Below are 26,714 nucleotides of genomic sequence, written 5' to 3' on the forward strand. Positions count from 1 at the left end.
AGAAGATGGTAGAGGACAGGAAGGCCTGGAGGAACGTGGTCCATGGGGTCGCAATGGGTCAGACACGACTTTGCAACTGACAACAACAACAGCAACAAAAACCATAGGGAACTCTGGGAATTGAAGTCCACAAGTCTTGAAGTTGCAACTTTGGAGACACACACACGCACACAGTTTAAACATTGGTTTAAACGTTGCTTTCCTCTGGAATTGGTTGCCGCAAGGTGAAAATGGCAAAGGTCTGCAGTAAGTGTGCCTGAGCACCTTAAATCCGCCTCAAATGTCCAGAGTTTGTCTCGCGTCTGACGCTGCTGACACTCTGCAAAACAACGCAGTTTGCAAGATAGGAGTCCCACTGCTGCCATCATTTCTGTGGAATCAAACCCAGACCCCAAACCCAAAGTTATTTGGATAGCGAGCGTAAAAATGGAATGAATAAAAAGTAATCAGGGCTCACTGCAGCTATCACTTACTGAACAATATGCGATGGAGAAATTCCCTCCAAAAACTAATAGCAGGGATTCCTACAGACAAAAGGATGTACTCATATTTATACATTTCGGGAAAAGAGGAGGAGAAAACCAAGCAGCCATAAAGTTAGTCCTCAACTTACAACCATCCATTTAGTGACCAAAGTTACAACAGCACTCAAAAAAGTGACTTTAGGGCTGTTTTTCACACTTATGACTCTTGCAGCATCCCCCTGGTTACGTTATCAAAATTCAGATGGTTGGCAGCTTCCGACAAACGAAGTCAATGAGGTGTGGGAAGTCAGCCCCCCCCAAGGAAATATTAAAAGGGCAGAAAAATATATTTTCTCAAAGGATCTTGAAGAGGCAGGAAAGCATGCTCAGTTTTTCTTCATAGCCCCAGGTCTCCCTCCCCCAAGCAGAAGCCAGCTCTGTACAAATGCAGATGTAAACCATCAGGAAGGTTGAAGCTAGGTGATTAAGAAGACAAAGACACCTAAAATCTGCATATCTCACCCAAAGTCTTAAGAGTCATTAGCCCCAGCCCAAGGGAAGCAGGATATGACCTTTGGGACATAATAGGATTAATCCATCACCATCAGAATACCAGAAAAGCACACTCAGACTCAGGTCAAAGTTCATGCCACAGGAAGAGGAAACAGCTCCAAACAAAAGACTCCCAACATGCGCTCTCTCTCTCTCTCTTTTCTGCCAGCCATCTTCCTGTCTGGTTCTCCTTTTCAATAAACTACAACCTTCTTCCTAAAGCAGTCGCCATGTTTGTTCCCAGTGTTTGGAACATGGGTCAAGATCCAAAACAAAACAAACTCACTTGGAATTCCAGCAACAAAGTTTTTATTTCAAAAAACGTGTTTGCAAAGGCTTGGTGGACTGAAACACACACAGGAGTTCAGCCACACCTTACAGAGATGTTTGACACATTTTTATATCCTATCCCCGATGGAGATTCCCACTCCCTTATCGCACTAAACGCCCCTTCCCTAATCATCCGATAAACTTTCCGGACCGCCTAAAACCACCGTCCTTCCCATGCTCCAGGAAGCCCCTTTGTCCATAACCTATCTTTCACCATCTAATTTTCTGTTACCACAGTCCGTCTCCTATGTTGTTTCGATATTTCCTCTTACAATTTGTAACTTCTGCTTTTCACATTTGCACCTGTCAATACTTAGATAAAATATTATTTCTGATCTTCAGTTGGCTTCTGCTTAAACCTTTAGACTCATTAGAAATTTCTGAATAATACTTTTATTCCTTTCACCAGCTTGGACTGAACCACAGTGAAGACTTTGCTTCCAACAGGGGGAAGCCAGATTTGCTTACTGACTGTATGATTCACCTAACAGTTGCAATGATTCACTTAAGAACTGTGGCAAAGGAGGTCATAAAATGAGAGGCAACTCACTTAACAACTGCCTCACCTAACGACCAAAATTTTGGGCTCAAATTGTGGTCGTAAATTGAGAACCTCCAGAACATAAGCAGAGACATTAATGATGTAGCTTAAGATATTTCATCATTATCAGACCTTACTTCCCCAGCCTTCTACTGTACTACCCTCAAGAAATGATTATTGCCTTAATAAAAAGAAACACATCAGTTACGTTGCTGCAGAAATTCAGATAAAGCGCACTGAGAATCTTATGTTTCAAGGTTGCTCCAAATTAGCACACATTCCTTCTGTGTCTCTGTCTTTATTTATTTATTTATTTATTCATTCATTCATTCATTATTTATTTATTTATTTATTATTTATTGATTGATTGATTGGACTTATATGCCGCCCTATCTCCCGAAGGACTCATGTCTTGCCAACATGCTCCCAAGAAGACGGAATACCTGCTTGATTAAACGCAACTTTTTGGACCCAATAATTGATTACATTTTATGCTGCCCCATTTTCGGTGACTCTGAGCTGTTTTGCCTTACGCATACTAAAGAAAAAAAGTCAATCGCATCTGCTCCAAACCCCTACATTTCTCCACGGCCTTCCAAGGAGAGCCTTTACTACCACGGGGCTGAGCAAGCAACGAAACCAAACCAGCTGGAATTTAACTTTTCCACCATTCTGAGACATCCCATCTAGGGGAGAAGAGAGCGGCCGCTCTTGCATCCCTCTCTATGGTTTTCACCACCACCACTCCGGATACCTACCTCTCTATCCTTCCTTTCTCTATGGGAGCTGCCCCTAAATAAGCTTCCCGCCCATTCGCCAGGAGGACACATCTTCCTGCCCGGCATATCCGGGTCATTGCGGGCGCGCAGGCGCAGTGTGACCTCACCGGACCCCTCGCGACGAGGATCCGTGAGGGAGTCGGCGCGCTCGGCGGCTGCGGCGAATATGGCGGAGGAAGCGGAGGAGGCGCCGGCTACCCTGGGCCCTGCCGGGGCGGAAGGCCTCGAAGAGCTCCCGGGGGCAGAAGCCGGTGAGAGGGACACCCGGGGCGGGTGGAAACAGGAGTCTCCGAGGCCGGAGGAAGGATGGGCGCGGGGTGGGGTGGGGGGCTCGGAAGGGGGTCCCCGGGACGCTCTAGGCGGTCTAGGGAGACTCGGGGGGGGGGGCTGGAGGGCCTGGATCCGACTCCGGCTTTAGCAGGAAAAACGGCACTTCCCGAACCTGGGTGTAGGGCAGACAGCTCCTGGACAGGGAGGCTCTCTTCTCAGCTGTCGTGGATCCGGGCCCTGCATGGCTCCAGCTGTCAGTCAAGATAGAATGGAGTGGAATGGGAGAGGGATAGAATAGAATAGAGAGGGAGGAGTAGAGAGGAGAATAGAGAAGAGGAATGGGAAAGGAATAGAATAGAGGAGAGAATAGAAATAGAATAGAGGTGAGAAGAGAATGGAATAGAATAGGAATAGAATAGGAGAGAGGAGAGGAGAAGAGAGAAGAGAATAGGAATGGAATAGGAATAGAATAGAGGAGGGAATGGAATAGAGGAGCGAATAGAGGAGAGAGGAGAGGAGAATAGAGAAGAGAAGAGGAATGGGAAAGGAATAGAATAGAGGAGAGAATAGAAATAGAATAGAGGTGAGAAGAGAAAGAATAGGAGAGAGGAGAGGAGAAGAGAGAAGAGAATAGGAATGGAATAGGAATAGAATAGAGGAGGGAATGGAATAGAGGAGAGAATAGAGGAGAGAGGAGAGGAGAATAGAGAAGAGAAGAGGAATGGGAAAGGAATAGAATAGAGGAGAGAATAGAAATAGAATAGAGGTGAGAAGAGAATGAAATAGAATAGGAGAGAGGAGAGGAGAAGAGAGAAGAGAATAGGAATGGAATAGGAATAGAATAGAGGAGGGAATGGAATAGAAATAGAAGAGAATAGAGAAGAGAATGGAATAGATTAGAGAGAGAGAAGAGGAGAATAGAGAAGATTCAGAATAGGAATGGAATAGAGGAGAGAATAGAATAGAAATAGAATAGAGGAGAAAATAGAGAATGGAATAGAATAGGAATAGAATAGAGAGGAGAGGAGAATAGAGAAGAATAGGAGCAGAATAGAGGAGAGAATAGAAATAGAATAGAGGTGAGAAGAGAATGGAATAGAATAGGAGAGAGGAGAGGAGAAGAGAGAAGAGAATAGGAATGGAATAGAGGAGAGAAGAGAATAGAAATAGAATAGAGGAGAAAATAGAGAATGGAATAGAATAGGAATAGAATAGAGAGAGAAGAGGAGAATAGAGAAGAGAATAGGAATAGAATAAGAATAGAAATAGAATAGCGTTGAGTCCCCAACCCCCAGTCCATGGACCGGTACCGGGCTGTGGCATGCCAGCAACCATTCCACACAAAACAAGCAAAGCCCCATCTGTTCCGTGGAACCGGTCCCTGATGCCCAAAAAGTTGGGGACCTCTGGAATAGAGGAGAGAAGAGAGAAGAGGAATGAAAATAGAAACAGAAAGGAATAGAGAAGAGAATGGAATAGACTAGAACAGAACCTTGGAGGTCTTCTAGTCCAGCCCCCTACCAAGAGGGTCTCCTTAGATGATTTGGGGGGGGGGAGTCACGCAAATTAAACAGGAAAAAACAAATTAAATACAGAACGTGTCTTTGTGAACAGGAGACATTGCTGGGTCTTATTCGGTTGTCATTGAGGTGCTTCAGGAAGGGCTCAGGACCCTTCCGGGGTCTTTTAACCAAAGAGTATCTTATTTCCTTCCGGGCACAACTATATGTGTAGCCAAGTCCAACTGTTCAGTTTATTTGTTTGGATTTTTATTCTGCCTTTGTTACCTCATCTATAAGCAATTCGAGCCAGCGAACCTATTGTAAATTAAGGAACTAGCTCTATAGGAAGTTATCCTCAACCTGGGAGGAAGCCCAGGATGCAGAACTAACCAACAAGTAAATGAAAATTGATACTGGGAAGCTTTTAATTTCTTCCTGAATCTGCAGGCGTTGACCAAGAGATGCTTCTGAATCAGGAGAGTAATGGCCCTCCCAAGCCAGACGAGGCCATGCCGGCGGAAGAGGTCAACGGGGTCAGTCTGGAAGACAACACGGCAGCCCTGCAGGCCGAGCCAGCCAGTGAGGAAGTCCCTCAGCCTCCTGGTCCAGATGTAGGGATGCTGATGGCCTTGAGCCAGCCCATGGAGGATCTCTCCATCACCTACCCTCTGGAATTTGAGCGGTACTGGAGAGCCACTCAAGAAAACCCCCTGGACTTCACTGCATGGACCGAATTGTTGCAATATGTGGAACAGGAGGTAGGAGCGTGTCCAAAGCTATGAACTGATTGTTGGGGGCTTAGCAACCACGGTTAGTGTATTCCGTCAACCATGGTGGAAGATACCTTGGCTTAGTTGATGACCACACTAGATCAAATTGTGTAACAGAATGAGAGGCTGGAGAAGAGTGTGTGTGTGCATGTTTGTGAGGGGGAATGTCGACAATCACACCGCAGCTTCTCAGCGAGGAGACAGTACATCCCAAAGAGAAGCCCAGGGGGAAAAAAAAGACTCCGTAGTCCTAAACTGGAGTGGCAGAGAAGAGCAAGAAAGATGACTAGGGGGCTGGAGGCTAAAACATACAAAGAACGGTTGCAGGAATTGGGAATGGCTAGTCTAGTGAAAAGAAGGACTAAAGGCGACACGATAACAGTCTTCTAATATTTGAGGGGTGGGCACAAAGAAGAGGGGGTCAACCTGTTCTCCCAAGCAACTGAAGGGCAAAACAAGAAGCAGTGGATATCAACTCATCAGGGAGAGAAGTAACCTACAACTAAAGAGATATTTCCTAATAGTGAGAACAGTTGACCAGTGGAACAGCTTGCCTCCAGAAGTTGTGGGTGCTCTTATCACTGGAGGTTTTCAAGAAGAGACTGGACAGCTGTTTGTCTGGAATGGCATAGGCCAGGGGTGTCAAACTCAATTTCATTGAGGGCCGCATCAGCATTGCGGTTGCCCTCGGGGTGGCCAGGTGGGTATGGCCAGGGTGAGCGCGGCCTACTGGGTGGGCATGGCTGGAGTACGTATGCCCTACTGGGTGGGCATGGCCAGCTCTACATCGTTCGCATCAAGGGTGCCTATGGGGGCCTGGGCAGGAGTGGGACAGATCTGAGGGTCTCTGGCAGAAGGAGATGGGACCGGGGCAAGTGCCAAGGCAGTGGGGGGGCCATTCCCTCACTGTTTCCAGGATGGCTTTGCGGGCCACATTAAACCACTTCGTGGGCCAGATCTGGCCCCCGGGCCTTGTGTTTGACATGTCTGGCATAGACTGTCTTGCTTGAGCAGGGGTTTGGAATAGAAGACCTCCAAGGTCCCTTTCAGCTCTATTCTAATTGATTGATTGATTGATTGATTGATTGATTGATTGATTGATGGCATCGGGCCTGGGGATCCGACGAAAGTGTGGAGCCTGTTAAATAGCTGTTAAGTTTAAGGTTGGACTAGAAGACCTCCACGGTCCCTTCCGACTCTTGTTATTTTGTTATTCTAGAGGGGGGGATTGAAGGTAGCCACACCCTAGAACAGACATGTCAAACCCGCGACATCACGCAACCTATTGGGACAGTTTTGCCATTGCCGGCAATAGGGTGGGCGCGGCTTCCGGATGACGTGTCCGGCCCAAGGGTCGGCAGTTTGGCACCCGTGCCCTAGCACCTCTCAGGATACATCTAATGGGTTAGAAGGTTAAACGTTTACTCCGGTCAGATTCTGCCCATCAGATTAAGCAAATGAAGAATTTGACTCAATTGGATTTCACTGAGACGTCTTTGTGCTTGGGCTTGACAGCCACCAAACAAGTGGGAGTTACGATCAGACCTCATAGAGTCATGTGATCTTGATTTGTGACATTCCCTGGCAGCTTCCCGCGGAGTCAGTGGGGAAGCCAGCGGGAAGTTAATGGTCATGAACGCAGCAGGTACTTGCTGGCGCTGTCATTACTGAAGCATTGACATCACTAAATGGAGCCTCTGGTCCAAAATTAGCTTTGTCAAACGAGGACTAGCAGTAATGCTAAACCACAGTTGGCTTAATTCATGGCTTATTAATTCACGAGGCTGCCTTTTGGCTCCTCTTCTGTCTTCGTTTCCTGCGCTGCCTTTGCACTTTTGCAACGTTTGGTCTTTCCCTGGCTCCCTCTCAACACCATCCCAGCTTTTCTCTTCTCTGTCCTTGCAGAATCACATCTACGCAGCCCGCAAAGCTTTCGATAACTTCTTCCTGAGGTACCCTTACTGCTACGGCTACTGGAAGAAGTATGCAGACATGGAACGACGCTTTGACTTCATCAAGGAGACTGAGGAGGTACCCCATAGCAGTGGAGATTGCGCACAGCACATCCCTGTCCTGGCCCACCAAGGGCAGGTGGCAGAATGCCCTGTATTAGAACTGGGGGGGGGGGCAACTCAATGAGACAGATTTTGAAAAATCAAACTAGAAGACCTGAGCCTGTGTTAGAGCGTGCTTAGATACACGGGCGGGGGGGGTTTCTTAGCATATACCAGGGGTAGGCAACCTTGGCTCTTTTATGACTGGTGGACTTCAACTCCCTAAATGGCGAGGGTCCGGGATATTTGAGGGAACACCTGCTGCCAGCATCAAGCTCCCTTCGTCCAGTGCGCTCCCACAGGGAGGGTCTCCTCAGGGTGCCGCCGGTTAAAGATTGCCGGCGGGTAACACCCAGGGGTAGGGCCTTCTCAGTGGGTGCGCCTGCCCTGTGGAACCAGCTGCCTGCGGAGCTTAGGACTGCCCCCGACCTCCGTTCATTCCACCGGGACCTGAAGACCTGGCTCTTCGAGCTCTCTGGCCCAGGCTGAGAATTTTTTAATTTTAATTTTAACTGGGTTTTTTATTTTTCTCAGGGTTTTATTTAATCTTTTTAAATTTGTTTTAACGTTTGTATTGATTTTCTTTTAAATGCCCTGTAAACTGCCCTGAGTCCTTCGGAAAAGGGCGGTATATAAATCTAAATAAATAAATAAATAAATAAATTCCTCAGCCAGCATGGCTCAGCTTGGAAACCTCTCCCTTTCCCTTCAGCATGGCTGGCTCAGGAATTCTGGGAGTTGAAGTCCACGAGTCATAAAAGAGCCAAGGTTGCCTACCCTTGGCATATATACAATAGCGGGTTTGAATATGAAGTGGAAACCTCTCAGTTTACCTCTGGAGAAATCTTTCTCAACCTTAGCAACTTTGAGATGGGTGGGCTTTAATTTTCAGAATTCCCCAGCCAGCATGTCTTAAGTCGGGTGGTCTTCAACTCCCAGAATTTCCTAGCTAGCATGATTTAACAGGAGAGGACTAACGCCCAGAATTTCCCAGCCAGCATACCATAAGACAGATGGACTTCAATTCCCAGAATTCCCCAGCCAGCATGCTTTTAAGAGGGGTGGGCTTCAACGCCCAGAATTCCCCAGCCAGCATACCTTAAGCCAGGTGGACGTCAGCTCCCAGAATTTGCCAGGTAGCATGATTTAAGAAGGTGGGCTTCAATTCCCAGAATTCCCCAGCCAGAAGTAACTGGCTGGGGAACTCCGGAAGTTGAAGTCCACCCATCTTAAAATGACCAAGGTTGTGAAACGCTGCTCTGGAGTAGAGCCCTAGTAACGAAGCCAGGGTGCCTGTGGGCACGGCCCTGGTGGGTAATGGAACAGGATCTTGTAGATAGAGAATTCCAAAGCTAGGGAAAAATAACATTTCTTTCCCCCCCCCCCCACCCTTTGCGGATGCTCACCATCTTTTATAACAACCTGAAGAAAAATTCTGGGAAATTCCAAAGCTTGCTGTTTTTATTTTCATTTCTGTTTTCGTAATTTGGTATCGCCCTGCTCTGTCCACAGCATCCGTTTATCTTCTCCCATCTGCTGTGTTGTAGAGCAGAGGTGGGGATCTGAAAGGTTAGCGTGGGAAAAAAAACTTTTAATTCTCAGAAAGTCCTCTTTGACTGAGTTGGGGGTGCGGGAGAGAAAGACTCCCCCCAAAATTTTATTTTCTCTGCTGCCTTGCAGGTTTTCCAGCGAGGCTTGCAGTCCATCCCTCTCAGCATGGACCTCTGGATCCATTACATCTCTTTCCTGCAGTCCAGCCTGGATATGAATCAACCCGATTCAGCTCAGAAAATTTGCGGGTAGGTCGTGGGGGGAGCTTTTACGTGGCAGCTGAAACTCAAGACGGGGTGGAATCGCCCAGGGCATTGATTCCTCCATCTTGTCCTCCCGTTTTTTGTTTTTTCTCTCCAAAAGTCAGTTCAAGGAAATGTGACAATTCATGTCCAGTAGCCTTTTTACCTTCCTCTTTTAAATCTTCGAAAGGACTCGCGTTGTCTGATAAAGATTCCTCCCCACCCCTTCATAATTATGGAATACTGTAGACCAGGGGTGTCAAACTCAATTTCATTGAGGGCCTTGTGTTTGACATGTCTGCTGTAGAGGGTTTGTGTTCATTGTAATGTTTTCATAGTCTAAGATGTGTCATCTTTTCTGAGCCCAAACCGATGTGTGTTTGGAGGAAAAAGTGCTGTCGGCAAAATTCTTCCGTCTCGTCGTCATTTAAAGAGAGAACAGCTTTGTTCCTAGAATCTTGGCTGTGGTTTTCTGATACTCCAGTTGCTTTGCATTTGTTTAGAATCCTGTTTTTAAATTCAGAGCTGAACTTGTTTTCTCAACCGTGACCGGTGTCAGATTTCTTAATCAGGATGAAGCTGCTTCTTAAAATAAAGAGCGTCTGGATACTCTCCTGGACAATGCCATTTCCACACACTCGTCGCACAAAGGCACTTTTGGCACACTTCCTGCACCAGCCCCTGTCTTTGTGACGGGTGCTCTTACACTCCTTGTCCCACTGGGACGACCGTCAGATTCTTCAGAGACCGTGTCTTGGAGCACTTTAAAAGAACTTCCCCCTCGGGCCTGTTTGACATGGCTGCTGCTTTGAATACAGGAGAATGTGAAATAGAAAAATAGCGTTTGGGGCTAGGCTCAACTCCTGCTAACTTCACGGGCGCTCCCTCCCAAACCTCCAGCTCTTGAGATTTGCAGTTGGCCTCCCATCCAGAGACTAACCAGGTCCAGCACTGCTTAGCTTCCTCATCCTGCTATAGTCCGCTAGGGGAAGTCGAGAAGGTGCGCTTGCAAAAACACAGCTCCAGTCTTTCCTTCTGTACCAAGTTTCAAACATGGGTTGCCCTCTTGCCACCAGAGCCTTGGTGGAGCAGTGGGCTAATGCCTCCTTAAGTAACACCAGCTGCCTGCAATTAGTGCAGGTTCGAGTCCCACCAGGCTCAAGGTTGACTCAGCCTTCCATCCTTCCGAGGTAGGTAAAATGAGGACCCAGATTGTTGGGGGCAATTAAGCTGACTTTGTAATAATGCCGCTTGGGGGTGTGTGTGAAAGCGCTAATAAGCCGGCATATACATAGAATGAAGGCTACTGCTAAGCTTGTAAGCCGCCCTGAGTCTTCGGAGAAGGGCGGGATATAAATGGAATTAAAATAAATAAAAATAAATAAATTTTAGTCAACAGAAGAGGGGGGGGGGAGAGAAGTTCAGTCCTGCTAAAAAAAATTTACAGCCAATCCTCGACTTACCACAGTTCATTTAGTGACGGTTCAGTTACGACGACACGGGGGGGGGGGAAGCGACTTGCGACCCGTTTTTCAAACTTAACGACCATTGCAGGCATCTCCATGGTCACGGGGTCAAAGTTCAGACGCTTGGCAACTGACTCACATTTAATAACCCCGTCCTTCTTTTCACTAGACTAGCCAAACCCAAGTTCCCACAGCCGTTTTTCGTATGTTTTAGTCTCCGGGTCTTTAATCGTCTTAGTTGCTCTTCTTTGCGCTTTTTTTCTCTTCCCACCCCCCAATGTCTCAACATCTTTTTTGTAATGGTCCTCATCCTGCTCCTTGTACGTAACGACCCTCACAGCTACCCCGTGGCCTTACCAAGGCCTTGCCGAGTGGAACCGCTGTCGAAACGGGTTACTATCCTCTGTCTTTCTCTGCAGCACTTTTGAGGCCGCTGTGGCTGCCGCGGGAGTGGATTTCCGTTCGGACAAGCTCTGGGAGATGTACGTGGAATGGCAGAAGGAGCAAGGGGACCTGAGGGCCGTGACTGGCATTTATGACAGGGTGCTGACCACGCCCACCCAGCTGTACAGCCACCACTGGGAAAAGTAAGTGCGAGACATGCGGTGTTTTGAGTTGGGGCCACGCCTGTCTCCGGGTCCCGGGGCGACGTTCTCCAGACCAGCCTTTGGCAGAGGCATTGCGAATTACAGGCAGCCCTGGACTTAACAGCCATTCGATTAGCGAACGTTGGAAGTTACAACAAACACTGAAAAAGCTGACTTACAACTTGCGCATACTGCGGTGGTTGCAATTTCCCTACATTCGTAGGATCAAAATGTGGACGCTTGACAACCGACATATCTATATATCTATATATATCTATATCTATATTTATATCTATATCTATATATGAGGGACGCGGTGGCTCAGTGGGTTAGGATGCTGAGCTTGTCGATCAGATGGTTGGCAGTTTGGCGGGTCAAATCCCGAGTGCCGCATAACAGAGTGAGCGCCTGTTACTCGTCCCAGCTTCTGCCAACCTAGCAGTTCGAAAGCACGTAAAAATGCAAGTAGAAAAACAGGGACCACTACAGTGGGAAGGTAACAGCATTCTGTGCGCCTTTGGCGTCTAGTCATGCCGGCCACATGACCACGGAGACGTCCTCGGACAAGCGCTGGCTCTTCGGCTTTGAAACGGAGATGAGCACCGGCCCCTAGAGTCGGAAACGACTAGCACGCATGTGCGGGGGAACCTTTACCTTTACCTTTATATCTATGTATACACAGTGAGAGAGAGAGAGAGAGAGATCTAATCTTATCTGTATGTATGTATGTATGTATGTATGTATGTATGTATGTATATCAGGCACAAGAAACCGGGAATCCAGGTTGTTCAGATAAATATAAGCTTGTTCCATGTGTCTCTTATGAGCCGCACGGTGGCGCAGAGGTTAGAATGCAGCATTGCAGGCTAACTCTGCCCACTGCCAAGAGTTTGATCCTGACCGGCTCATGGTTGACGCAGCCTTCCGTCCATCCGAGGCTAGTAAAATGAGGACCCAGATTCTTGGGGGCAAATATGCTGGCTCTGTAAACCACTTGAGAGAGGGCTGTAAAGCTCCGTGAAGCGGTATATAAGTGCTATTGCTGTTGCTTCACAAGATTTAGAGACTGTAGTTAACACTGCAACAATCTCAAATTTCCAGGAAGTCCTCACAGAATAAACATGTTTGGTCTAATCCTCCAAATGCCAGTTGCTCCCCCAAAACTACTCAAAGTCAAGGGGGACAGCACTCTGTCCATGCTCAGGGGGCCACACATGAAGGCTATCATCTAAAGACCCCATTTTTTAAAAAAACCCATAGGGCAGTGATGGCGAACCTTTTAGAGACCGAGGGCCCAAACTGCAACCCAAAACCCACTTACGTATCGTCGGGTGCCAGGTGGACGTGGCCCATTGTGTGGGTGTGGCCCTTTGGGTGGGCGTGGCTGCAGTGATAATGGCAGACTGGGTGGGACTAAAAAGTTCCATCAATCAATGCCAACTTTGCGAGAACTTTCTTTTCCCTGCAAGAAGTTGAAATTGATTGATTGATTGAACCTTTTTTTTTTCCTTGCACACGGCGGCGGAGGCCTAAAGCGAAAAGGTTTTATAAAACCCAGCTGAAGGCCTAGGACTGGGGCGATGGCGCGCGTGCCCACAGAGGGCTCTGCGTGCCACCTGTGCTGTAGGTTCGCCACCATGGCCATAAGGCACAATTCCGCCTCTGCTATCAGGTTTGAGGTGGGGCACTCTGTCCCTGCTCAGAGACTCTGAGCACGCGTTCTCTCTAGCCTGAAGGCTGACTCGGCCTTCCACCCTTTCGAGGTCGGTAAAATGAGGACCCCAGATTTGTGTGTGTGTGTGTGAAGAAGCTGACTGCGAAGTGCTATCAAAGCCTAAGTGCCCTCCTTTCTCCCGAACAGCTTCAAGGAACATCTGTCCAGCCATTCCCCGATTGACATCCTCTCCATGGAAGAGCTGCTGTGGATGCAGTCCAAGTTGGCCTCCGACACGGCCCCCAAGACGGCGGAGGTGGAGGACGAGGAGGAAGCCCCACCTGGAGAAGATCTGCCCCTGAAGGCGGAAAGCAAGCAGGAGACACCAGATGCGAGCCAGATCCTGGTGGGTCCATGTCTTCGCAGCGTCCCAGTCTGGGCTGGGATCTTCCCTGTTTGTCTTCCCCGAACCAACCCATAGCCAGAGCTGGGGAAGTGGGCAGTGGTAGGAGTCACAAAGCCATCAGAATACTACTACTACTACTACTACCGTTACTACTACTACTACTACTACTACTAAGGATGATGCTGGAAGGGACCTTGGAGGTCTTCTACTCCAACCCCCTGCTCAGGCAGGAAACCCTAAACCATTTCAGACAAGTGGCTGGCCAGTCTCTTCTTAAAAACTTCCAGTGTTGGAGCATTCACCACCTCTGGAGGCAGGTTGTTCCACTGGTTAGTTGTTCTAACTGTCAGGAGGTTTCTCCTCAGTTCCAGGTTGCTTCTCTCCTTGATTAGTTTCCATCCATTGCTTCTTGTCCTGCTTTTGGGTGCTTTGGAGAATAGATTGACTCCCTCTTCTTTGGGGCAGCCCCTGAGATACTGGAACACTGGTATCATGTCCCCCCCCCTCGTCCTTCTCTTCATTAAACCAGACCTACCCAATTCCAGCAGCTGTTCCTTGTATGGTTTACCCTCCAGTCCCCTAATCATCTTTGGTAGTCAGTTAATCAGAATAGAGCTGGAAGGGACCTTGGAGGTCTTCTAGTCCAACCCCTTGCTCAAGCAGGAGACCCTAGACCATTTCAATCAATCAATCAATCAATCAATCAATCAATCAATCAATCAGAATAGAGCTGGAAGGGACCTTGGAGGTCTTCTAGTCCAACCCCTTGCTCAAGCAGGAGACCCTAGACCATTTCAATCAATCAATCAATCAATCAATCAGAATAGAGCTGGAAGGGACCTTGGAGGTCTTCTAGTCCAACCCCCTGCTCAAGCAGGAGACCCTAAACCAGGGGTAGGCAACCTTGGCTCTTTTAAGACTTGTGAACTTCAACTCCCAAAATTCCTGAGCCAGCATGAGGGAAATTTGGCCCCTTCATGACTGGTGGACTTCAACTCCCAGAATTCCTGAGCCAGCACGGCTCACCTTGGAAACCTCTCCCTTTCCCCTCAGCGTGGCTGGCTCAGGAATTCTGGGAGTTGAAGTCCACAAGTCATAAAGGGGCCATAATTCCCCATGCTGGCTCAGGAATTCTGGGAGTTGAAGTCCATGAGTCATAAAGGAGCCATAGTTCCCCATGCTGGCTCAGGAATTCTGGGAGTTGAAGTCCACAAGTCCAAGGGACCATAGTTCCCCCATGCTGGCTTGGGAATTCTGGGAGTTGAAGTCCACCAGTCATGAAGAGGCCAAGGTTGCCTACCCCTGGCCTGGGCCTAGGCTGCTTTATGAGTTGTGGACTTGCAACTCCCAGAATTCCTGAGCCCAGCCACGCTGAGGGGAAAGGGAGAGGTTTCCAAGCTGAGGCATGCTGGCTCAGGAATTCTGGGAGTTGAAGTCCACGAGTCATAAAAGAGCCAAGGTTGCCTACCCCTGCCCTAAACCATTTCAGACAAGTGGCTCTTCAATCTCTTCTTAAAAACCTCCAGTGTTGGAACATTTACAACTTCCAAAGGCAAGCCATTCCCCTGGTAAATTGTCCTCACTACTGCCAAGCGTCTGAATTTTAATCACGTGACCACGGGGATGCCGCAACGGTCGTAAGTGTGAAACGTGGTCCTAAGTCACTTTTTTTTCCAGTGCCGTTGAAACTTTGAAGGGTGAATAAATGAAGCGTCGTAAGGCAAGGGCTGCCCGTCAAGGCGGAATAGAAATAAGTCAAAACGAAAAATGCAAATAAACAATAAAAACAGGAATGCCTGCGGGGAAGTTGCTGGGATCCGATCCCAGTTCGCCACTTCTTTCCCTAAGGATTCTCTCGGATCTCCCTGATGTCATCTCTCCTTGGATTTCAGGCGACGCTGGACCCGGAAAAAGTCCTGGAGATGTCGATTTCGATCCGCCAACAGATCTTCAGTCAGAATGAAGCCGAAGTTAGCAAGCGCTGGAATTTTGAGGACGGGGTGCGTGCGCGCGCGCCAACAAATTGGATTCCTCCTACCCGACGGGGTGGCAAGGAAGCTTTTGAGTATCTGCTGGCAGAGCTAGGCAGGGGTCAGAGGGAATTGCGGGGGTGGGACGGGACCCTTTTTTATTAGCACCTGGCCTGTTTCCTATCAGTAAAGAGTCTACACAGCATTTTCTCAACCTGGAGAGTTTGACGACGGGTGGTGTCCTGGGTGCGTCTCTCCTTTTTTTTTTTTTTTATTGAAAAGTTTTAAAGTACAATTTAAAAGGGGGGATTTTTAAAGGAAAATTGTACTGGGTGCGTCTCTCCTATCTAAGCGTCATGAGCTGACAGCCTGTTATTGGCGACCGGGGTGGGCGGGGGGCAGGGAGAGAGAAAGATTGGACTATAAGGAGGAAGAAGCCGTGGGGATGGAGCTGTGTGAGAAATTTCAGCCCAGCCAAGGCCAATTATGGATATGCAGAGCTGGGAACCAAGAACCGTTTTTCCTAAACAATATAAAAAGGCAAAGGTTCCCCCGCACAGGCGTGCTGGTCGTTTCCGACTCTAGGGGCCGGTGCTCATCTCCGTTTCAAAGCCGAAGAGCCAGCGCTTGTCCGAGGATGTCTCCGTGGTCAGGTGGCCGGCATGACTGGACGCCAAAGGCGCACGGAGCGCTGTTACCTTCCCACTAGATTTGCTAGATTTCTGAGTTGACAGGTAGACTTTGCTGGCTGGGAAATTCCGAGTATTAAAAGCCCACCCATCTTCAAACTGCTGAGGCTGGGGGGAAAAAACACCGGTCTAAGAAATCTCTGGAGAGATTTTCTCTCCTGTTTGTGCAGAGTTAAGGTCAGGTGCACCACGAACCTCTAAAATATTACCGTAATTGTAATTGCCGTAATTCATGAGCAGCCAGGTCGAGCTGAAATATTGGGACTATCTTGTTCGTTTGTTTTGCAGTGGATCAGTCAAGTGGAACATGGAAGCCACTGTCAGCTCTTGGCTATATTTCGTTGGGCTTGCTGGCATCCTGGCATAAACGGGTGGGGGGCAAGAGGAATCTTGGGGAAATTGTGCAGGAGGAAAAGAGAAGGATCCAAGGGGTGGGGTGGGGGTGGAGGGAGGGAAATGCAGTGACAGGCGCCAGAGGTGTCAAAGCAGAATAATCTAGCAGCCCACAGACACACCCGGCCTGGGCAAGAGTGTCAGACCTCTTCAAGACACGCCTGACCTCAAAAGCGGTTCCCACAACATCACGCCACCCTTGGACACTGACAAATCGGTCAAAGGTGGAGGGTTAAAGAAAGGGGAAAACCTGGTTACTTTTGCACAGGAATACTCAGATCTAGCCTTGGTTTTGCTGCAGCTGCTAAGCCTTAGTAAAAAAAAAAAAAATCCCATTGCTTCACCCGAATTGAGTTGAGGGTCTTTCTTTCCTAGGGACCCAGCTGGGGCAGGTCTGACGTCGTGTCTACGGGTAATCCCGGACCTACAACCACAATTGGGAGCAGAATTTCCATCGCTAAAGCAAGGCTGCGTTCAGTGAGCCGCGCCTGATTTCGTGGCCGGTTTTGCTGCGACGGTTACGCCAATTGCCGCAGTTGTTAAGTGAATCACACAGTCCTTAAGCGAACTCGGCTTCCCCTCTTTGCTTGTCGGAAGCTGCTTGGCAAGGTCGCAAATGTCGATTGCGTGACTTCAGCACGCTGCAGCCATTGTATAAATCACGTCGCTTGCCCAGGGCCTGAATTTTGATCCCATGTAGGTGGGAAGGCTTCCATTCTACTTAACGACCATTTGTTTAACGACCGCTCAACGTTTACAGTGGGACTGAGAAAAGTGCCGGCCGTTTTCCCACACTTAAAATCGTTGCCTCGTCCCCATGGTCACACGATCGAAATTCAAGCCAGTTGGCAACTGACTCATATTTACGACGGTCGCAGCGTCCCAGGGAGGGTGTCACGTGATCCCCCTTTGCGACCTGACAAGGAGCCAGCTTCGCTTAACAGCCGTGTTACTAACTTAACACCTGCAGTGTTACTCTGGTAAGAATCAATTTCTTGCTTAGCCATGGCAATTTTCAGCTGCAATTGTGGTCGTAAATCAAGGACTACCTGTACTTTTAATTTCTGAGTAACGCTGGTTTGTCTCGGCTTCTCTGTGCTAACTGTAGCCCCGTCCCGCTTCCCCTTAGATCAAGAGGCCGTACTTCCACGTCAAGCCACTGGAGCGAGCCCAGCTGCGGAACTGGCGGGACTACCTCGACTTCGAGATCGCCAGCGGTTCCCACGAGCGCACCATCGTGCTCTTCGAGCGCTGCGTCATCGCTTGTGCCCTCTACGAGGAGTTCTGGATCAAGGTCAGCCAGGCTAAGTGGGTCTCTCGCTCGGCTCAAACCTGCTCAGGGCGTGAGAGACTTAACAAGAGTTGGAAGGAACTCCGGAGGTCATCTAGCCCAACCCCCTGCTCAGGCAGGAACAGATCTACTGTTTAATTCTTTTTAAAATTTTGTATTTTTCATGTTCTTTTTTAGTTTCTATTGTTGTGAGCCGCCCTGAGTCCTTAGGGAGAAGGGCGGCATATATATATAAAATCAGTCAGTCAATCAATCAATCAATACCAGTGATGGCGAACCTTTGAGAGGCCGAGTGCCCAAACCGCAACCCCAAACCCACTTATGTATCGTCGGGTGCCGGGTGGGCGTGGCCCACTGGTTGGGCGCGGCTGCGGTGGTAACGGCAAAGTGGGTGGGACTAAAAAGTTCAATCGATCAGTTCCAACTTTGCGAGATCTTTTTTTTTCCCCGTGAGTTGAAATTGATTGATTGATTGAACCTTTTTTTTCTTGCACACCGGCAGAGGCTTAAAGCGAAAAGGTTTTATAAAACCCAGCTGAAGGCCTAGGACTGGGACGATGGCACGCGTGCCCACAGAGAGGGCTCTGCGTGCCACCTGTGGCACCCGTGCCATAGGTTCGCCACCACGGCCCTATACCGAATGGTGGTCCGATTTTTTCTTAAAAACCTCCAGTGTCGAAGCAGCCACAATTTCTGGAGGCAAGACGTGAGGAGACCCGCGGGGGAGCAGTTCTCTTTCGTGGCACCCTTTGACAGCCTCTGAGCCTGCGCTAACCCTTTTGTTTTCAAACCTGCCCGCAAGTGTCAGCTTGCTGAGCTGAGCGTGTTTGAATTGGTACTGAGGGACAGTACTAGAATCCGTTCAGAATTAAAGGGGGAGGTAGTGGGAGCTAGGAAGCAGATCATTCGGAGCCCCCCTGAAGGGCAGGCATTTATTTTTCTTAGAACAGAAGACACTCTGGAGCAATGTTTCTCAACCGTGGCTCGTTGGAGATAGGTGAACTACAACTCCCAGAATTCCCCAGCCAGCGTGGCTGATTCTAGCCCAGGGGTCTCCAAACTTGGCAACTTTTAAGACTCGTGGACCTCAGCTCCCAGATTTCTGGGAGCTGAAGTCCACATATCTCCAAGCTTGGGAAACGCTGCTCTAGGGTCAGGCTGAGTAAATATTGCCCTGTGAAGCATCCGTCTTTTATCTCTGCAACTATAAAACCACTTTTTCTGATGTTTTTCCCCTCTCGTCTCTCCTTAATTTAGTATATCAGGTACCTGGAGAACCACAGCATAGCTGGAGCCCGGAGTGTTTTCCAGCGGGCTTGCTGTTACCATCTGCCTCGTAAGCCCAACATTCACCTCCTGTGGGCAGCATTTGAGGAGAAACAAGGTGAGGAACAAGCAAAGTCAGCAGGGGCAAGCTTGGATTCACTTAACGACCCTGTGGTTTAGTTAGCAACTACGGCAATTCGCTTAACAACCACGGGCGAAAAAAATCGTCTTTTAGTTGTATGTGACTCGCCTAACACTTAGCAATGGAAATTCTGTCTCAGCTCTGCTCCTAAGTCAAGTACTACCAGCCTGCAGGTGCCCATCACCGTAGGTATGCACACACGCCTCTTCTTTACTCATGTGTCACTTCTAAGATCTGGAGCAGGTTTGCTGAACCACAGCCACTTGAACATGTGTGGATTTTAAGTCCCATGCTGGCTGGTGAATTCTGGGAGTCGAAGTCCGCAGGTCTTCAAGTCGCCAAAGTGGACAAACTCTCATCCAGAGGGAGAGACAAAAGGACATGATAATATTAACTGACTCAACTTAAAGAGATTCTTTGATGAATCTCTTGAGAGTCGTTGATGAAAGTTTAGGATTTTGTTTAGAAAGAATAATTCAGACTCCTTCAATCTTACCTGCTTTGGCCAAGAGAAGACAGGATGGTGGAAGGAACATTATGGGCTTATTTCCTAGTTCAGGGGTCCCCAGCCCCAACCGGTTTGTGGACTGGTACCGGGCTGTGGCATGGCAGCAACCGGTCCACACAAACCAGCAAAGCCCCACCTGCGAGATGCAGGAAGCACACAAAACCATGCACAGTCTCCGGTTTGCGGAAAATCATCTCTCCACAGAACCTGTCCTAGTTACCTCTTCCTAAGGCTGAATTTCGAGACATTACTGTTCTCTAAGGCAATCATAAATCCAACCTGGAACTAAGGAGTAATTTCCTGACAGCGAGAACAATTAGTGGAACAGCTTTTAGTTCAGCCTCTTACTCAAGGCAGGTGATCTTACACCATCTGGACAAACGGCGTTGCAATTGTTCTCGCTGTTGAGAAATTTCTTCTTCGTTCCAGGTTGCTTCTCTCCTTAACGAGCTTCCATCCGTTCCTTCTTGTCCCCGGATGCCATGGAGAATAAATGGAGCCGGTCTTCTCTGTTGGCAGCCCCTGAATTACTGGACAACAGAATTCTTTTCTGCGTTAGGCTCGACAGACCTAGTTCCCTTAAGACGCTCGCCGCGCGGTTTAGCATCTCCGCTCCTCTTGTCAACTGAACTAGATAATATCTGAGTTAATAACCCGAGGCCCCAAATTGGTGAGGCTTCTACAGAGAGTCCTCGACATACAACAGTTTGTTTAGTAACCGTTCAGAGCTGCAAGACTTGACAAAGCGACTCGCAATCGTTTTTCACCCTTTTAACGACCGTTGCGGCATTGCCCCTCACAGTCACGCGATCAAAATTCGGACGCTTGGCAACTGAATCGCATTTACGACGGTCGCAGTGTCCCCTTTTGAGACCTTCCGACCAGCAAAGTCAACGGGGCGGGGGGGGGAGCCAGATTGACCTGACAGCCCTGTCGCTAACTTTTTAACAGCTGCAGCGATTCACTTAACCCCGGGGGGGCGAGAAAGGTCGCAAAACGGGGCAAAAACTCAAGCGAACAAATGTCTCACCTAGCCACGGGAATTTGGGGGCTCCCCGGCGGTGGGTTAGCAGAGGAGCCCCTGTGTTGGCGATGCCCTTCCATGTGTTCCCACATGCAGGAGAGGTGGAGGAAGCCCGGCGTATCTTGAAGACCTTTGAGGACTACGTGCCCGGCCTGGTCATGGTGCGTTTGCGGCGGGTGAGCCTGGAACGTCGGCTGGGGAACATGGACACGGCAGAGGCTCTTCTGGTGGAGGCCATACGGGACAACGAGGGGATGCCCATCTCCTCCTTCTACTCCGTCAAGCTGGCTCGGCAGGTCCTCAAAGTGCAGAAGAACCTGGCCAAAGCGCGGAAGATTCTCCTCGAAGCCTTGGAAAAGGACCCGGTAAAAAACAACAACACAAGGGTGTTTCAGGGCATGTGCAGATAGTCCACAGCTTACATTCATTGTCTGACCATTCGGTGTTACAACCGCCCTGGGGAAAAGGTGACTTAGGACCGTTTTTCACGCGTACGGCCATTGCAGCATTCCCCACGGTCACGTGATCAACGTTCGGACACCTGGCAACTGGTTCCTATTTACGACGGTCGCAGGGTCCCGGGTTCACGCGATCCCCTTTTCTAAGCTGGGAAGCAAGGCCAACGGGGGAAGCCAGATTCACTTAGCTGCTGCCTTCCTAACTTAACAAGTGCAGCGATTCACTTAACAACAGTGGCAAGGACTGGTGTGGAACGGGGTAAAAGTCACTTAACAACTGTCTTGCAACACACACTTTGGCCTCAGTTGTGGTCGTCAGTCAAGGGCCGCTTGTAGTTGTGTGAGTTCTGTGAGAAACAGGATGGAGGTCCTTTGGAAAAGGGCAGAGGTTGGGCCGTCATTCACACATCTCTAGTGCTTTGGAGAGAGCTGAGTAACATTTCTGGGAGTTGAAGTTACACTTTTGAAGACATGCTGGCTGGGGAATTCTGGGAGTTGAAGTCCAGACATTTGAAGGCATGCTGGCTGGGGAATTCTGGGAATTGGAAGCCCATGCCTCTTTAAAAACATGCTGGCTGGGGAATTCTGGGAGTTGAAGTCCACACTTTTGAAGACATGCTGGGGAATTCTGGGAGTTGCAAGTGCACACTTTTGAAGACATGCTGGCTGGGGAATTCTGGGAGTTGCAAGTGCACACTTTTGAAGACATGCTGGCTGGGGAATTCTGGGAATTGGAAGCCCATGCCTCTTTAAAAACCTGCTGGCTGGGGAATCCTGGGAGTTGCAGTCCACCAACCTCCCAGCGGCTGGGGTTGAGAAATCCCGATTTGGATGATTGCTTGGATCTGCCCTTTGCTCTTCTGAAATTTTCTCTTCCTCGCTTCCCCCCCCCCCCCCCCGAAAAACGCCACGGCTGGATTCACTTCGGGTGCAGGACAATGCCAAGCTGTACGCGAACCTCTTGGAGATGGAATTCAGCGCTGATGTCCGTCAGAACGAGGGCAACACCATGAGCAGTTTTGACCGCGCCTTGACCAGCGGGCTCCCCCTGGAGACCAAGATCATCTTCTCCCAGCGCAGAGTGGAGTTTCTGGAAGATTTTGGGTCGAGCATAAACAGGTAATGGAAGGGAAGGCGCACGAAGCACGCTGTGTCAAGTTTCCGACGTATGGGCTTTCCAAGTGACTCTGAGGCATTGTTTACCTTAAAAGGTAAAGGTAAAGGTTCCGCCGCACATGCGTGCTAGTCGTTTCAAACTCTAGGGCAGGGGTCGGCAACCTGAAAAAGGAAAAGAGCCACTGGGAACCGGTTCCATCACACATAAAAAAAAGTGGGAGCCGTGTGCGTGCGTCCATGCACGCGCATGCGCGAAAAACGTTTTACGCATGCGCAAAACACTTTTTTTCTTGCGGGCGCGCGGTTGCCATTTTTTTTAATGAGTGATGGAACCGGTTCCCGGTTGCGCGACGGCCCGTCTGCAAAGCTGCCACCTCCGCTCCCTTCCTTCGCCCGGCCTGCTTTTCCAACCTCACTTCCCTCCCTGCCAAAGCTCCTCCTTTTCTACTCAAAGATTTTCGGGGTTCCTCGGCTTACACCCCTTGGCGAGAGACCCCAAACGTCCCTTTCTCGCCGCTCCTCCCTCCCTGCCCGCAGAGGCTCTTGCCCTCTTGCCATCTCCGCTGAGCAGCGCCGCTTGGAAGAGAAAGGGAGCAGGACAGGCACGCTCGCCCCAGCGGAGTGGCCGGCCCTCGTTTTAGTAGTGAGACAGTAATCACTCCCCTCCGCCCCCCCCCAATGCTCCCGGTTCTCCCGTTTGCCCGCCGCTCCGCTTTCCTTCCTGAATTTTGCGCTTCCTTACCCAACTCCAAACTTTCTCTAGCGCCCCTGTGCTTTAGGACGGGAAACCAAAGGCGGAGCCGTTTCTCTCTCTCCCCCCCCCCGCTTTTGCCGCTCCCCCACCAAACCAGTATCCCGCTTCTCCCTCTTCGAAAGGGCAGTGGTGCGCGCGCACCTCTCCAAATGGAGAGTGGCACCGCCACAGTTTGCTATTGAGCGTAGGCGCCGCCGAGCTCCCCGACTCCGCCGGCGCTCGAGCGAAGGAACGAGCCTGCCGGCGCTAAAAGGCAGCCGCCGCCGCCGCTCTCGGGCTTGAAAGTCCGCAGCCGGCAAAGGCGCGATTTGCTTTCCCTTCGAGAAACGTGCCCTCCGAAGTCCTCACGAGGTCCCAGTGAGCATGTGCGCGCGAGCTCTGCACATGCCCATTTAGGACCGAGATGCTGCCGCCCTGCCCTTAGCTTGCCCTTCACCTAAAGATCAGCGGCTTTCACGCGCACCCCGAAGGCGAGAGTCTGCGGCCGCTGGAAGGGAACCGTCGGGACGGGGGCGGGAGGGTCTAAGGAAGCATAAAAGTGGATAGTAGGTGTACAAGGGAGGAGGAGGCAGAGGAAAGAAGAGGAGACCTCGGTCAATGGGAAGGCGTCTTGCAATTAAGGGTTTCGGGGTGGAGGGGACGGAAAGCCGGGGGGCAACAAGGGTCCCCTGGTGAGTTTGCTCACATGCGGATCATCTCCAGTTACCTTTCGCTGTGTTGTAACCCGAAGCGGCTTCTCTGGGCGATTACCTCGCGCAAGAAACACGAGAGCTTCGGAGGGGTGGACGAACGCTCCGCTGGACTCGCTCCGTGCGCCTCTAACACGGATCCACTCCTTTCTGAATTAACTTGGGGAGCCTCGCATGTAGAGCGGGACCCATCCAAATTTGGCCCAGCTTTGCAGATGGGCCGCGGCAGCTTTCCCAAGAAGCAGAGCCGCTGCCCGTTCGCGCGGAGGTACGCGCGCACCTCTCCAAAGGTTTGGGGAGGTGCGCGCGCACCTCTCCAAACGGGCGGTGCCACTCTCCATTTGGAGAGGTGCACGCGCACCACTGCCCGTTCGAAGAGGTGCGTGCGCACCGGGCGGCTGGGAGCCACAGGAGACAGCTCAAAGAGCCGCATGCGGCTCCGGAGCCACGGGTTTCCGACCCGTGCTCTAGGGGCTCATCTCCAGTTCACAGCCGAAGAGCCAGCGTTTGTCCGAGGACATCTCCGTGGTCATGTGGCCGGCATGACTAGACGCCAAAGGCGCACGGAACGCTGCTACCTTCCCACTGTAGTGGTCCCTATTTTTCTACTTGCATTTTGACGTGCTTTCGAACTGCTAGGTTGGCAGAAGCTGGGACGAGTAACAGGCGCTCACTCTGCTACGCAGCACTCGGGATTCGACCCGCCAAACTGCCGACCTTCTGATCGACAAGCTCAGCGTCCTAACCCACTGAGCCACCGCGTCCCTTCATGTTTACCTTAAAAGTCCTTTATTCAGCAAATGCTTGCTGGAAGGAAGCTGGAATCTGAAACCTGCACACACAATATATTAAAACACAATTCTCCACCTTTCTAATTTCTAATTTTGTCATTAATCATATTCTCCAATTAATTTAAAGAGTCGGTTTCCCTTCCGTTAGACCCCAAAGCCATTATCTTCTTTAGTGAGAGAAATGGCCTTGAAAGGTGCATTCCTACTCATCCCTCCTCCCAACCTTAAAGTAATCTTTCAAAGCAATAACCAAGTTTAACACATGAAAGGGCTGCTACTTCATCTTTTGTCAAGCAAGAACATTCGATGTTTTGTTGGCAGCATTGACACTGCTGTCTTCAGCCTCTTGACAAGAGCGTGCCCAAAGTTCACCTCTCCCTCTTCTCTTCCCAGCCTGCTGATGTGCTACGAAGAGCATCAGAAACTCTTGAACCAGCAGATGATAAGGAAGAGGCTTCTGGAAAACGGGTAAAGATACTTCCCTTTCTGCAGCTCTACCCTTCCTTTTCCTCTCTTAACTGCATTCGTGTTTTTTGGAGGGAACAACGGGGATCGCCTGACCAAGACTCAAATCGTACGTCACACCAAGCCATTGTGCTGTTTTTTTGTGTGTGTGTTTTTTATGTATACGGATTTTTCTCCTGCCTTTATTAGTTTCATAACTTAACTCAAGGCAGCCAGCGTACGCCAGACTTTTTAAGTCTTCCTGTTTTCCCTGCAACAACCACCCTGTGAGGTGAGTTGGGCCGAGAGCGAATGAGTGGCCCAAAGTCACCCAGTTGGCTTTCCTGGCTAAGAGGAGACTCGAACTCAAGAGTCTCCTGGTGATTGGCCCAAAAGTCACCTAGCCGGCTTTCATGTCTGAAGTGGAACTAGAACTCACCCTCTCCTGGTTTCTAGGCCAGCACTTTTGCCCCAATGCCTGCCAGGTGTTCGGTGTTGTCTTTATTCTAAACCCGTCCAAAACCATAATCAAGCCAATGACGGCTTGCTGTGAGGTGTGGACCCTGGCTTATTGTCAGCTAGAGTCCGATTATTGAAACTGATTTAGTGAAAATACTAATGTCTAAGACTACGTGCGTTTTGGAAAAAGAGTTTAGGTTTCAGCGGTGAATTGCACCGAGCTGGCTTTTTAAAAAAATCTTTTTAAAAGTTTTTCTACAAAACATAGTGCTTTCCACCTGACCAACAGATTAGCAGTTATGTCTGGGTTGAACTCTTTGGCTACTCACCTTCTTTGCAGAGTTAAAAGCTGATTTCCACCCATCTTAAAAGTTGCTAAGGTTGAGAAGCATTGGGTTTGGGTGTGTGTGTGTGGAAATGCCATGCCCGTTTTCTGCTTTTTTAAATTGTTTTATAGTTGTTTTGTTTCCTTGTGAACTGGCCAGAATCTTTGGCTGTTTATAAGCTGAGTAAACGAAGAAAGGAACCAACTCCACGGTCGGCCCAGGGCAGGCCCACAAATTTTATTTATTTTATTTTATTAGATTTATATACCGCCCTTTCCCGAAGGACTCAGGGCGGTTTACAGGGTATTTTAAAATCAAACCAATACAAATTACAAAAGTTAAAAAACAATTTAAAAAGATTAAATTATCCCTAAAAATAAAAACCCCAGTTAAAAGTTGACCAGCTGACATTGACCCTTTTGAAACTCCCAATTGGGTTCCAGGAGCGTAATGAGCCAGCATCTGTTTTTGCCAGCCTTCCAAAAGGCCAGCAGTCTCAAAGAGTTCTCCCAAAGATGCTTTTTTCAGGAGGGCAGCTGAGCTGAAGAAGCTTTCTTGGACGAGAAGCGAAGACACAGCCCAGTTGCCTGGTGCAAAAGCATCTTTGGGATAACTCTGACCTGGATGGCTGAGAATCTCCCTAGGGACAGCAGGCTCAGAGGTTTATGAGGCGGGGGAAAGGGTGAGGTGGTGGGGCTCTGCGATGGGTGCATCGCAGACACCCCGGTGTTGCAACAGTGCCAAAGTTGACCAGCTGACATTGACCCTTTTGAAACTCCCAAGCAGCGCGGAGGAATCCGACGACAAAAGGTTGAGACTTGAAGATGCAGCCATGGGGGGTGGCAACGTAGCCATGGCGACCACGGGCATCACGCCCTTGATGGCAAGCGACACCAGCGCAGCGGGCACTTACAACTATAACACGTGGTACCAGGTGAGTTGCCCAAGGCAGTTGGCATCAGATTGTGAATCATCTGCTCCCTCTCTCTCTCCACCACCCCCCCGGCGATCTCGGGACTACAATTCGCAGAAAGCGTAGCCGCCGTATTGGGAGGGGACGTTGGGCCCTGCCCTGCCAGGACATCTCGGGTGGGGGGAGATCTGAACATATGACGGGATTGACTCTTGAGTGTGACCCCAGCCCCATGGTCTGCACAATCCGTATCCGAGACCAAATTGGGCAGCGGAGCTGGAATAATAATGATACGGTTTTTAAAGAACAGTGC

General features: G+C 49.6%; 2 protein-coding genes across 7 annotated transcripts in view; one reads left to right on the top strand and one right to left on the bottom strand.

Annotated features, from left to right (window-relative positions):
• The first annotated feature begins 2,715 nt into the window (after nt 1-2,715).
• LOC308675273 (pre-mRNA-processing factor 39-like) overlaps nt 2,716-26,714 on the top strand; it is a 30,574-nt gene continuing 6,575 nt past the window's right edge. For 3 of the 6 annotated variants that reach the window (XM_081340422.1, XM_081340420.1, XM_081340423.1), the window contains exons 1-13: nt 2,717-2,917; nt 4,886-5,196; nt 7,114-7,239; nt 8,943-9,061; nt 10,941-11,108; nt 12,970-13,168; nt 15,061-15,168; nt 17,350-17,514; nt 18,769-18,895; nt 20,548-20,816; nt 21,844-22,028; nt 24,653-24,727; nt 26,272-26,422. In XM_081340422.1, coding sequence (XP_081196548.1) covers nt 2,833-2,917; nt 4,886-5,196; nt 7,114-7,239; nt 8,943-9,061; nt 10,941-11,108; nt 12,970-13,168; nt 15,061-15,168; nt 17,350-17,514; nt 18,769-18,895; nt 20,548-20,816; nt 21,844-22,028; nt 24,653-24,727; nt 26,272-26,422 — 2,088 coding nt within the window. In that variant the 5' untranslated portion in view covers nt 2,717-2,832. Of the gene's footprint in view, nt 2,918-4,885; nt 5,197-7,113; nt 7,240-8,942; nt 9,062-10,940; nt 11,109-12,969; nt 13,169-15,060; nt 15,169-17,349; nt 17,515-18,768; nt 18,896-20,547; nt 20,817-21,843; nt 22,029-24,652; nt 24,834-26,271; nt 26,423-26,714 lie in introns of those variants that run through there. The other 3 variants (XR_014028096.1, XM_081340421.1, XM_081340424.1) reach the window with 3 other exon arrangements.
• Nucleotides 3,054-4,890, bottom strand: LOC308675274 (uncharacterized protein). The gene is made up of 2 exons (XM_081340425.1): nt 4,393-4,890; nt 3,054-4,357 (listed from the first exon to the last, which is right to left on the bottom strand). Exon 2 carries the CDS (start codon nt 4,269-4,271, stop codon nt 3,195-3,197), a length of 1,077 nt encoding a protein of 358 aa, XP_081196551.1. The 5' UTR covers nt 4,272-4,357; nt 4,393-4,890; the 3' UTR covers nt 3,054-3,194.

Source organism: Vipera berus (genome assembly GCF_964194415.1).
Source record: "Vipera berus genome assembly, chromosome: 16".
In the NCBI taxonomy this organism is placed as follows: Eukaryota; Metazoa; Chordata; class Lepidosauria; order Squamata; family Viperidae; genus Vipera; species Vipera berus.

Coding starts and splice junctions, on each gene's coding strand:
- LOC308675274 (XM_081340425.1), bottom strand. CDS start 4,271: ATGGTTGCTGGCATGCCACAGCCCGGTACCGGTCCATGGACTGGGGGT.